At 31.3% G+C, this 12,780-nt stretch overlaps 1 protein-coding gene across 2 annotated transcripts; it reads left to right on the forward strand.

Moving 5' to 3' along the window:
* The first annotated feature begins 8,192 nt into the window (after positions 1-8,192).
* WRKY2 (WRKY DNA-binding protein 2) lies at positions 8,193-12,638 on the forward strand. 2 transcript variants are annotated; one of them, XM_088118923.1, is made up of 6 exons: positions 8,193-8,788; positions 9,247-9,737; positions 10,420-10,608; positions 10,745-11,604; positions 11,704-11,862; positions 11,951-12,638. In XM_088118923.1, exons 2-6 carry the CDS (start codon positions 9,306-9,308, stop codon positions 12,504-12,506), a joined length of 2,196 nt encoding a protein of 731 aa, XP_087975049.1. In that variant the 5' UTR covers positions 8,193-8,788; positions 9,247-9,305; the 3' UTR covers positions 12,507-12,638. The 2 variants fall into 2 exon arrangements, with proteins under 2 accessions (XP_087975049.1, XP_022143503.1); XM_022287811.2 differs by having other exon boundaries at positions 8,194-8,702.
* Positions 12,639-12,780: the final 142 nt, after the last annotated feature.

Here is a 12,780-nt window from a genome sequence, read left to right on the forward strand (position 1 = left end):
CCCAGTCATTTATTTTGGTAAACATAATAAAGAATTTTGATTACAATTCTTTGATTACGATTACGAGCAAGTAAACGGGGCCTTAATCTATTCATCTGAGTTTCGAGAGTTCTGTAAAATAAATTATGGGGAAAAACCTAGGTGGGTTCGTGAAAAATCCATCTGAGTTTGCAGAGCAAGTTTTATAAAACTCGAGCAAGATTTATTTGTTATATAGAAATATTGGATGGTTTGTTGCTTGTTGGCTTAATACATCTTCTTTCCTCCCTTGTGTCCAAAGTTTGAATCCACCAAATGTCAATTTCTAGTTTTTAGTTATTTTTGCATAAATTGTCGAGTTTGGAGCTTTACTTAATCAAGACTAAATTAATATTTCAATTAACAACCTAGATATCGCGTAAGTTCTAGGCAAATCTCATAAAAATTCGGTTAGTTTGGATGAGTTATCTACGAACTCGTCCGAGTTTTAGCAGACGTTTTTTGCTTCAGGCTTGGGCTTTTTCATCATATTAAGAATAGTTTCGTATTTTCACCTTTGTTGACAAGAAAAAGTTATTTTAGATGAGAAAAACACATTTTCAAATCTTTGATCATTTGAACAAAATAAAAAACTTTCATTGATATTGTTGATTTTTCTTTTTTTTTTTTTTTAATCTTCTCTTATTCCTTCATTTTTCTCTTAATGAAAACTGCTACAAACTACTTGATTTCAATCATTTTTTTTATAATATTTCATTAATCCTACATTTTAAGAAGTATAACAAATATGAGAATGGTGTATTAACCATTTTAAAAATAAATTTATAAGCGGGTATAAACTTATCCACCCATGAAAGTTTAAAGTTTTAATTGATGCATTTATCAGTTCAAAGTTTTAATTAATTCAACTACAAACTTTATAAGTATAAATTGATTTTCTGTATTGTTAATCAAAAGGTCAGAGGTTCGAATCCCCTAAAAAAATAGGTTTACAAAATGTCAAGAAATTGTGTTGGTTTGAATAAAAACGAGAAAGAGAAATCATCATATGGAATGAAAGTGATTGAATCAATAATTAATTTTGAATTTAAGATAGATGTTACAAAAATAATTTAAATAATGAATGATTGAAAATAACTTTTTTTTTTTAAGAATGATTGAAAATAACCTAACATATAAATATTCATTATTAAATTAGAACAACAGATAAATAAACCAACTCTTAAAAGTTTGTAAGAAAAGCAGGGAAGGAGTTATCAAATAGCTTACCAAAATTATCGGCATTTATTTTAGAACAAAAGGTTGTGAATTCGAATTTTTACCTCCCAATATTATAGTACTTATGGAAAAAAAATTCATAAAAAACAATAGATTAAATAAAAGCATAAAAGCCGAAGAGCAGAAGAGCAGTTCGGTGTAATTGACATATATCTCCAATCACGAGGTTGTGAGTTCAATTTCCCACCTCACATATTGTATTCAAGAAAAAATAAAAATATAAATAAAAGCATATATTATGTTTATTAGAGGTTTTTTATTTGGATCATAAGTTTGAAAAGATACACTTTCGCTCTTGAAGTTTTAATAATACTCCATTTTAGTCATTGAACTAACATATTAGTTATCGAGGTATGGCAAAAAAAACTCGTCCCAGATAATTAAATGTTGATGTGGCAAAAATATATTTATTTTTCTTCTGATTGGAAGAATTTTCCAATCAAATAAAACCATTTTTACAAACATAATAGTCTCTTAAAATCTACTTTTAAGGAAAATATAATCTATTAATATCTCTTATATTAATAATATTTTTAGATTAACGTAAAATTATTGAAAGAGACGGCTACAATGTGTAGCGGATAATTTTACACCATTAAATTTGTTAGAGAGTGGCCACATTAATTATAATAGCCTCATTCAATAATTTTATATCACCTCAAAATTTCTCTCTATCAGCAATAAAATAAACAATGTAAGAGTCTTTAAAAAAGAATAATCTAAATTGAATCAAATTGTTGAATATGAATTTTACTTGATATTATTTTCAGTTATTTTATGTGGAATATAATTGTTTTAGTTATATTTTATATTTCAATTGCTAATTTTTTTATATTCTTTTCCGAAAATTTGGATAGGTAGCTTTAAGTTTTATAATATTTGTATAAAAAGTAATTACAAACTCGATTCTCTTTAAATTTTAAATTCACTGGTTAGTGATAAATAAACCATCAACCATATTTTTATTTCATAAAATATTTTGAAATCCATGGAGAGAATTTTTCTGTGTTGAGACGTAAGGATCAAATAAAAATATTGATAGAAATTCAGAGACTAAAAAAATATTTAAACAATTATTTATTTATTCAAGCCGTAATATACGTGCATGAGAAAAATGCTTAACCTTATTCAAATATACTAAAATTAAAAATTTCATTAAATTTTGTTTGAGTAGATTGGGCCCAAGTTTTAAGTGCGATGCCGATAGGAATATCGATGGAAATATCGATAAAATGTCAATATCAATAGATATTTCTGAAAAGAATTATAAAAAATATTTAATTAACAAATAATTTCACAATTTCTAAATAAGTTTAAAATAATTAATATTAATATCATGTTTATATTAGTAGATTTCGTTGATATTTCTTATCGATTTTTGTAATATTGGAAATGTTGATTTACCTCCATTGGTCGGATATAGGTGATTTAAGCTGCTGAGCTATGTTTAGATTGACAAATTTTAGAACACTAATTAACATAAAATTAGGGTGTTAAATATTTAGAAGTCAAACTAATTATAATTCATTGGATAAGGTCATAGGACAAGGGATCTCTTACTTCATATTTATTGAACTATAACAAAATTCAATTCTTAAAAATAAATTTTAATGTAGGATATTATAAATTATCCTTATATATTGGGAACATTGTGTTAAATTAGCCCCAAAATTTAAAAAATTCCAATTAAATTATTTCATTTTTAAATCATACTTATTTAGTTTCAATCTTAACTCGATTATTGAAACACTAATCTGATATGTCTATTAGATAAACATTATTTAAGTCAGTGTGATGTGGTCAATAATCAGACAAACTAATAGATATAATACGTCACCACCTCCCTAACATTTTATCCTAAATAAAAACGCAGACTAAAGTTTGAAAATGTAAGGTTTAGAGACTAAATAGGTAATTTTTTTTTGTTTTTTTGTTTTAATGTTAGAAATCTTTTTTTCAATTTTACTATGTTATTTAAAAAATGTCAATTTTAGTCCCTTACATTTTAACATTCTTCAATTATATCATTTTCATAAATCATAATGTTGATTTTTATCTCTTTGACATAGTCTAATTTCTCCTCTAAATTTATATCAACTTACTAAGTATCTTGCATATAAGTTTATCATTAGCCTAAGTTCTTTTTCAAGATATAATTAGACATTAGTTAAATTATAAACTTAGTCCCTAAAATTTTGTTATTTATGTTTATTTAGTCAATAAATGTTTATTTTGATTATAATAAATCACGTTCACCATGTTTAATAACATTACTCAAAAGATTGATAAATTGTACTAATTAAACTAACAAGTAATGATTTGACATGACGTGACACAAGAGAGAGTAGACTCACTAAATAAAATTAAGATGGAAGGACTAAAAAAATCGATGGAAAAGACAAACACAAAACATTTAAAACAAAAATTCATTTTTGCCCACCTTTATTTTATCTGGTTTTCAAGATGTTCGATCTTTCCCTCACGATTATTTCACTCTAACCGTTATAAAATCTTGGACATTCTTTTCAAATTTTATGTACAAATAAAATCTTATCAAAGGAAGTTAACAAATAAGAATTTCAATAGATGGTAGTAAAAAACAAAATGAATGAATATTTATAAAAAGAAAAAAAAAACAAAAATATATAGACATGCAATTGTAAAAGAGTTCTATAAGTAGTTGGTAAATAATGCAGGGTGACCGCGCGTGTAGGCGTTGCCACGTGACGCGCCTCGATTTGGCGGTTCACACAAGATTGGTGACAGTCCGTGACGTTAGCAAGAAAGGACAGAGACTTGGTCGGAATTACAAATTCCTTTTTTTGACCGGGTCCGACCGTTTTGCCGACCGGACGGACAAATAAAAAATAAAATACAGCATCTTTTTCTTTAATTAAATTATTATTATTATTATTTATCTTTCGTATGTGACAAAAAAACTATCTTTTGAAAAAGAAAATTTTTGAAAAAAACAATTGATTTTGCTGTCTTCACCGGCTGTCTCCTTCTCCGGTTGGCCCATAACAAAATTGCTCAACTTTGTTATTTCAAGCTCTGGATGGTGACTTCCTTTTTTTTTTAAATGTCTATTTTGATATCTATTTTTATAAAAAATTATTGGTCCCTTAATTTTTATTTTCATTTCAATTTTTTCCATCATAGTTTTAGCATGACACTTTATTTTTATTAAAATTTTCGAAATATAGTTATAAATTTGTATTTTTTTCAAATATAGACTAAATTGATATTTTTGAAAAGTACATAAACTAAAATAAATGTTTTGAGAGTATAAGAATTAAAATGGACAAAAGTTGAAAGTACAGCACCGAATGAATGTTTTCAAAATATGGGAACCAAAATTAAACAAAATAAAAAGTACAGAGATCAAAATAGTATTTTAATTTCTCTCGTTCTCTCGCATTTCCATCTTTTAAATATTAAACTTTAGTATTTTTTTCAATCATTGTAATATAGAAAAAAAAAATCATTATTTAAACCTTCAAGTATTTTAGTTTCTCTTATTAAGAATTGAAATAAGGAAACCAATTCTCTGATTCTCTATTATTTGAGTTGATATTTTTTAGTAGTGGTGGTTGTTCTTGTGGATGGTACAAGCTTAGAACTATCCTTCAAATTCTAATTTTATTTTTTAAACTTAAGCATATATTTAATTACAAAGTTTAATTTACAAACTAACAAAAATTAGATGAATTATTTTAGGGTACTAATGGTTATGTTAAAAAAATAATAATAAAAAAGACTTCTAATGGTTGTAGACTTGTGTATTTTTGTTCAGTTCGCTTTTTTAGTGGTTATTTTAAGACTCGGTTGATGGTCGTTTCATTTTTTGTTTTTGTCTTTTAAAATTAAGATTAGAAATAATACTTTCACAATATGTCCCTGACATAGATATATATTTATATTTATGGTTGTTGATTTCCGTTGACATGAGTATATAAGTCATATTATACTATTTTCTTTTTCTGAGTACATCGTGTGAGGTGGGGATCGAATTCACAACCTTCTGATGGGAGATACATGTCGATTACTGTTTAGCTAAAAGATTTTGAACATTTTTATATTAAGTTTCGATGTTTTTTTATTTTATTTAGTAGATTTTATGACTAAGTTCAAATGTGTTAGTGGTTCTCTGAAAAAAAAAGTAACAAATAATAAATAAAAATGTTAGTGGTACATTTTTTCCATGAGAACAAAGATAAAAATATTATATTAATGTTGTTGGTCTTCAGTGGCTCATTGGGCATGAACAAGCTTTGGATAGCGACATTTTTATATATATTTATTTATTCCACTTGTCACATCGTTTTTTTTAAAGTAAATACTTAAAACGATAGAAATTTGAATCTCCGACATTTTAGTTAATGATATATGTCTTAATCAGTTGAAGTATATTCACATCGTACTAAATCATGTTTTGTTAGTTAATAATAATGTTAACTTAAAAGATTGATGTTAGTTTTCCGTAAATAAAAATTTAGTACTCATCGTACTAAAGGGGCATGTCCTCTTGAATTTTAGATTTCTTTTTCCAAAAAAAATTTAAACAAATATAAGATCAGACAAATATAAACTTAAAAATAAATATAGAAAACATATTATATATATATATATATATTTTTTGAAAACATATTTATCATAATTTTTTTACTCCATTAGTTTGTAAACTCATTAATATTCTTTTAGTTTTTCTATATTTTAATTAAATATACTCTCAATAATATAATATTATTGAAAATTTTTGGGTGTCTTAATTACAATTTTATGTTTAAATATAAAAATTATCAGAAAACCCATCATAGGTAGTAAAAGGGGGTTATTTTTTACCCAAATCACTACAATATATATCTATTTCTAGAAACTATTACATATTATATAAACTTCATTTATTACCAATTTACCATGTTTTTTAGCTGTGTTTCAACATTTCTTCTAATTTTTATTATTATTATTATTATTATTTGTACCTAGATTGAAGTATTTATATCCATAAATTTTTTAGAATTTTATTAACACTTCATTTTTTTCCCCCCAATTTTTAACAACACTCTTAAATCTTAATCATCATGGGTGGTTCATTGGTCCAAAGGACTTAAAATTAATTAAGAGGAAATGGGTTTAGGTCCCATGATGACCACCTACCTTAGGAATTAGTAATTCATTTGTGTTTCTCGGCACCAAATGTTGCAGGATCAATCGGTTATCCCGTGAGATTAGACACTCATAGATATCAAAAAAAAAAAAAAAAGTTCACAACACAAATATTTAAAGTAACAAATAAACATTTCATCATTTTTAAACAAGTATAAGATTATTAATATTAATACTATGTCTATGTCAGTGATATTTCGTTGAATTTATTTTTTATATTTTATCATTTCTTTTGCGATACACCCCTCATGTCGATGTCGAATCCATTAACATATGAAAATCTCGATGAACAAATATAAACTTTGGATGGAAGCGCTAGGTAAACCTGTAACATAACACAAGTTGAGTAGCAGATAAAAAAAAGTAATATACACTAAAGAGTATAAAAACATAGGGGGTGATTTTTTTCTAAAGCACCAAAGATACACAAAAGATAATCATTATAATGACTTAATACATCCACAAATTGATTCGAAATCCTATCGTTAACCAAAGCAAACCGATCCTACCCTAATTACGATAGACTAAAAATTCTCATTTTCATTCAGATTGGCTCATCCTTACAGTTGCAATACTATTAAATTTCGATGTCGAACCTGTGACATATAAAAATGTTACGGAAATGTGTATATGTCGATGAATATGGTCCGCCCCGACTTTTACTCAAAAAAACAAAAAAAAGATAAAAACAAATAACAAAAAAGGGTTAGTTATAACACACAATTCAAATTTGAAAGGTAGAGGTTAGAGGTGTTGGGGCATTGTGCAGTTGAAGACCTAAAAAAGATCTATTACATTATATTTGTATTATTGCAATTTTAAGCAGAATATTATTGCTGATTTTAAGGCACCAAATCCAACTCTATTATTGTCTATTCTATAAAATAGCCAATTATTGTAATCCAACTTTTTTCCTTTTTCTTTCTTTTTTTTTTTTTTGGTTTTCTCTCTGTCTCTCTCATTTTGATTTTGACCATACAGCTTAGATGTGTTAATGGAATTAGTATAAAGTGTAAGATAGCCAAAATGGGCCCATCAAAAAAGGATTCATTTTTTCAAAAATTGGAATGATTTAGTTGGAAAAATAAGCTCAAAAACAACATTAAATACTATTTTGGTCGATGTATTTAGAAAATGTCTTTTGATCCTTCTACTTTAGTGTCACGTAACTATTTTGGTTCTTATTTATAAAATCTTAAAGCAAATTTTATGTGTATGTGGTATGCTAAAATTTAGATTGAAATAAATGAGGTAAGAATGAAAATGAAGGAACTAAAATAGTCACTCTTAAAAAATACAATGATCGTTTTAAAATAAATTAACAAAAGTTGAAAATATTGAACTCATTTGGTAACGTTCCCGATTTTTTTCGTTAATAATCTTATTAGAAAAATATAAGCATTTGAGAATTCTTTACGTTTCTGGTTTCTCATTCTTAGAAACATTCTTAAAATTGTATAGAAATTTTGGAAACAACAAAACAAATTTCTTATTTCTTGTACCAATTTCAATTTTTCTTTACTGCAAGAGAAGAAACAGAAACGTCACCAAATGAATCAATAAAAACCAAAATTGATATTTTAAGAGTAAAGACCAAAACGAATCAAAGCCAAAAGTAAGAACCCAAAATAGTAAATTCCAGTCGAGACAATATTATTCAATGTAAAATCTAAAAAAGAAGCTTTAGAAAGAAATTCAAAAGAGAGAGAGAAAAAAAATCTCCTTTCACTTTTGCTTTTGTTTCATTGTTTTCTTTCTTGAAATTCAAAGATTCCATCCATTTCCTGTCGTCCAAACACAAATCACCTCCTCCCCTTTTCCTCTCTGAGGGTCCCGACCAATTTTTTTTTTTTTCTGGGTTGGGTTATTAGAACAGTGACAGTTTTTTCAAATTTTGTTTTGTAATTTTCTCAGAGCAGTGGCCATGGCCGATCAATTGGATTTTGACCAGAAACTCACAAACGCAGTGTAAGAGAGAGAGAGATTGAAGAGAGAGAGGAAGGAAGGAAGGAAGGTGGTGGGATTGAACCTCTTTTTTCTTCCCTCTTCCTATTTCCCTCTCCCAGGTTTCTTTCGCCCTTTCAATCAATCCCAAAATTAACCCCAAACAACAAAATTCGAAGATCCATGGAGTAGAGCTTCGTTTTCGGATCATGGTTACGTTTCTCGCTACTTCTAACAACAACAACAACAACCCGTAGCGGCGATTGGATTTTGGATGTCGGATGATTCTTCTTCTCTGATTTGATTTCATTTTGGGTCTCCTAATCACTCAGGTAATCGGTTATTTTGTTGTTGTTGTTGTTGTTGTTGCTGCAAATTCGGATGCCGATTGCTTAAGATTTTGGGGTTTTGTTTCCTTGTAAGTTTTTCTCAATTCCGTGTGTCTTGTTTCTGGAATTTTGGTTTTATCAGCTTCAATGTGGAAATGCATAGATCTTCACTGGATCCGAAGATCGGATCCACGCTATTTTGGAAGTTTTTAGTTGAAAACGATTTCAATCAATTTTCAAGTTCTTGTTCGTTTCTGGGTTTGATTCTTTTTCCATAGTGAAAGACAAATAGAATCAGAATGCATATCAGGGAGGGTAAGAAATATCAATATCCGTAATAAAGGGCATGAGATGATTTTGTTGAACTTTGAAGAGATTTCAGCTGAGTTTCTTTTGGGAGCTGAAGTTGATCATGCAAATATGCAAGGAAGATTAGATTTGATTAGATTTGATTAGATTAGATTGTTATGGCTGCAACTTTTAAATGGTGAATCTGGATTATTGGGTTAGATTTCATTCTTACATGATTTACATTGTTGGCTTTCAGGATTCGTCGACATTGCTGCGAGATTTTCGAGCTCGTGTCAAGCCAGGACTCGAGAAGTAATGGGAAGGACTGAGGATAATGTAGCTATTATTGGGGATTGGGTGCCTCCAAGTCCCAGCCCAAGGACCTTCTTCTCAGCAATGCTAGGGGAAGATGTTGGTTCTAGACGATCCATGGATACTACCAGCAGTGATAAAACTGAGGAACTCTTTCTCAGGCCTCGAGAACATATGATGTCGGAAAATGCCATTGCAAGAGGCGGTGATCTACCAGCAGAGTTGGGTTCGTTCTCGGAGCAGAAGTTCCGGGGGGGTCTTGTGGATAGGATAGCAGCCAGAGCTGGATTCAATGCTCCAAGATTGAACACAGAAAGCATTAGAAACACAGACCAGTCTCTGAATTCAGAAGTCAAGTCTCCTTATTTGACTATACCGCCTGGTCTCAGTCCTACTACATTGCTAGATTCGCCAGTTTTTCTTTCAAATTCGCTGGTAAGCTTATCACTCAAAACTATATGAATGAAATTTATATCAATTCTTGTTGCTTAGGAGAATCATGGAACTATAGTGTTTTTTTTTTTGGTTAAATTACAAATTTTGGTCATTGAACTTTGATGATTGTGTATGTCCCTGAACTCTAAAATATGTAAATTGAACTTTGAATTACTTTAAATGTCGACGTGGCACAATAATTTGACTAGCCATGATTTGGTAGGCAAATTAAATAAAATATTGGGCCAAAAGATATGATTGCACGTTGAGATGGAATAAATTTTTTGGACTCAATTTTTTGGCCTGTTACCCTTACTTTATCGTTGCGTAGTCCATAAATCTTCACTTGTTAGTCTAATCAACATACCACGTTAACATTGCAAATGTTGAGGATTAAAATCAAAATCGAAAGTTTAGAGATTGTAATTGAAACTTTTTAAAGTTTAGAGACTCTGGAAACTTATAATCAACCCTTTTTTTTGGTTATATCTGTATTATTGGGCGATAGTATCTTGCTCTAAATTCTGTTCAAGGGTTGGAAATCTGTATGCTAGAAAATAATTCTTTAGTAAAAGGAAGCAGAAAAAATGGAGGATAATCCTACTTTTTTAACTAATTTTTGGAATGCACTCTTTTTTCCCTTATCATTTTGACCTGTTCTCTTTGATCTGTCTTACTTCAGGCTCAGCAATCTCCAACAACAGGAAAGTTCCCATTTCTGGCAAATCTTAGTAATTGGAGCTCCGTAACGATGCTTTCTGAGGCCAACAATAATGGTGGTAACAATCCATTCGAGAATAACGGTACATCATTTGCTTTCAGACCCATGGTAGAATCGGGATCGTCATTTTTTCTTGGTGCAGCAAGCAAAGTAATTTCACTCCCCTCCTTCAGAAAAATAGAATTAATCAAATGTGTAGAGATTCCAATTTATAAGATGCAGATACACCGAGCGACTGCATACTATTGTTTGCTAATTATTTTTCCCTTCCAACATATGGTTGTAGACAGCTTCTGCCTCTATTCTTCCGCAATCTTGTCCAAGAATTGAGGCTCCAGTTCCCCGTTCAGAAAATTCTTTTCAATCTCATCTTGTAGAACCATCGCTGTCCTTACCCCATAATAGAATCAGTCATCATCCTCAAGCTGGACTCTCTACGCCGCAGATAGACGATGGGGCTAAGACTGTGTCGGACGATCAGAGACCCTTTGATTCTATTTGTGGTGGTGGTGAACATTCTTCTCCGCTCGACGAGCAACCAGATGAAGGAGAGCAAAGAGGCAGTGGGGATTCGATGGCTGGTGGTGCTCCGTCAGAGGATGGATATAATTGGAGAAAATACGGGCAAAAACAGGTTAAAGGAAGCGAGTATCCCCGGAGTTATTACAAGTGCACAAATCCAAACTGTCCAGTCAAGAAGAAAGTCGAGCGATCTCACGAGGGCCATATAACGGAGATCATCTATAAAGGGGCTCATAACCATCCAAAGCCCTCACCAAACCGCCGAGCAGCAATCGGATCTTCCGACTCCCATATCAATATGCAACTGGAGATCCCTGCACAAGCAGGCCAACAGAGCGCTGAAGGGCCCCATTGGGAAGATTCACAAAAAGGGATCCCAACTGGAGCTCCTGATTGGATGCAAGACAACCTTGAGGTGACATCATCAGCAGCATCCTTGGGTCCTGAATATGGCAATCAGCCTAACCCATTACAGGCTCAAAATGGAAGTCATATTGAAACAGTTGAGGCCATTGATGCCTCATCCACATTCTCTAATGATGAAGATGAAGATGACAGGGGAACACATGGCAGTATTACATTGGGATATGAAGGTGAAGGAGATGAATCTGAGTCTAAGAAAAGGTTCTTCACATTACCATTCTTGTTTTATGAAATGATATCTAACTGATAAAAATTGGAAAAAAGAGCATGAAACTATCTTGGTTTCCTTTGATATCTCAGGAAACTTGACGCTTATGTAACGGAAATGAGTGGGGCCACTAGAGCGATACGTGAGCCTAGAGTCGTCGTCCAGACTACCAGTGAAGTAGATATTCTGGATGATGGCTATCGTTGGCGCAAATACGGACAGAAGGTTGTGAAAGGAAATCCAAATCCTAGGTACTTCCATTTTCCATGTTTTTGTGATTTCCTCCTGTCACTGAGTGTACTCGTTGACGAGTTTGTGATGGTATCAACTTGTATACAGGAGTTACTACAAGTGCACGAATCCTGGCTGCACGGTGAGGAAGCACGTGGAGCGGGCATCACACGACCTGAAGTCTGTGATCACCACATATGAAGGAAAGCACAATCACGACGTGCCTGCTGCTCGCAACAGCAGCCACATCAGTTCTAGTACATCCAGTCCAGCAACAGCTCAAAACTCGAGCGTGACGATTCAAAGTCATGTTCACAGGCCAGGGCCATCCCAGGCTCAGAACAACATTCCAAGATTTGAAAGGCCAGCCTTTGGCCTTGGTGGAAGACAGCAGATGGGGACTGCCCATGGCTTCTCTTTTGGAATGAACCAACCTGGACTGGGAAATCTGACAATGGGGACAGCACTTGGCCAAGCCAAGCTACCTGTTCTGCCAATGCATCCATATTTAGCACAGGCACATCATGTTAATGGAATGGGTTTCTTGTTGCCTAAAGGAGAACCCAATGTAGAACCTACATCTGATCTTGGCTTGAACTTTTCCAATGGTTCAGCTGTGTATCAACAAATTATGAGTAGGCTTCCACTTGGACCTGAGATGTGAGCTTTTATTTTACCTTTTATTTTTCTTTCCCAATCTCTGTTCACTAGGAAACTAAAAGTTCTTACTACTACACAGTAATTATATATGAATACACATATATGACCTTTCCATCAGTAAATCCTCTTTTAATTATCTCTCTTTGGATCAGACGATCGTTCGACTTGAATAACATAATTCTAGTGAAAACCTTGAATCGACCATAAGGATCCATAATGTGCAACTATAAAATGACTATAAAATAAGCTCCTGAATTCTTACATCAACACCAATCTTA

The sequence above is a fragment of the Momordica charantia genome (genome assembly GCF_013281855.1).
Source record: "Momordica charantia cultivar OHB3-1 chromosome 10 unlocalized genomic scaffold, Mcharantia_2.0 BLBB01000010.1, whole genome shotgun sequence".
Lineage (NCBI taxonomy): Eukaryota > Viridiplantae > Streptophyta > Magnoliopsida > Cucurbitales > Cucurbitaceae > Momordica > Momordica charantia.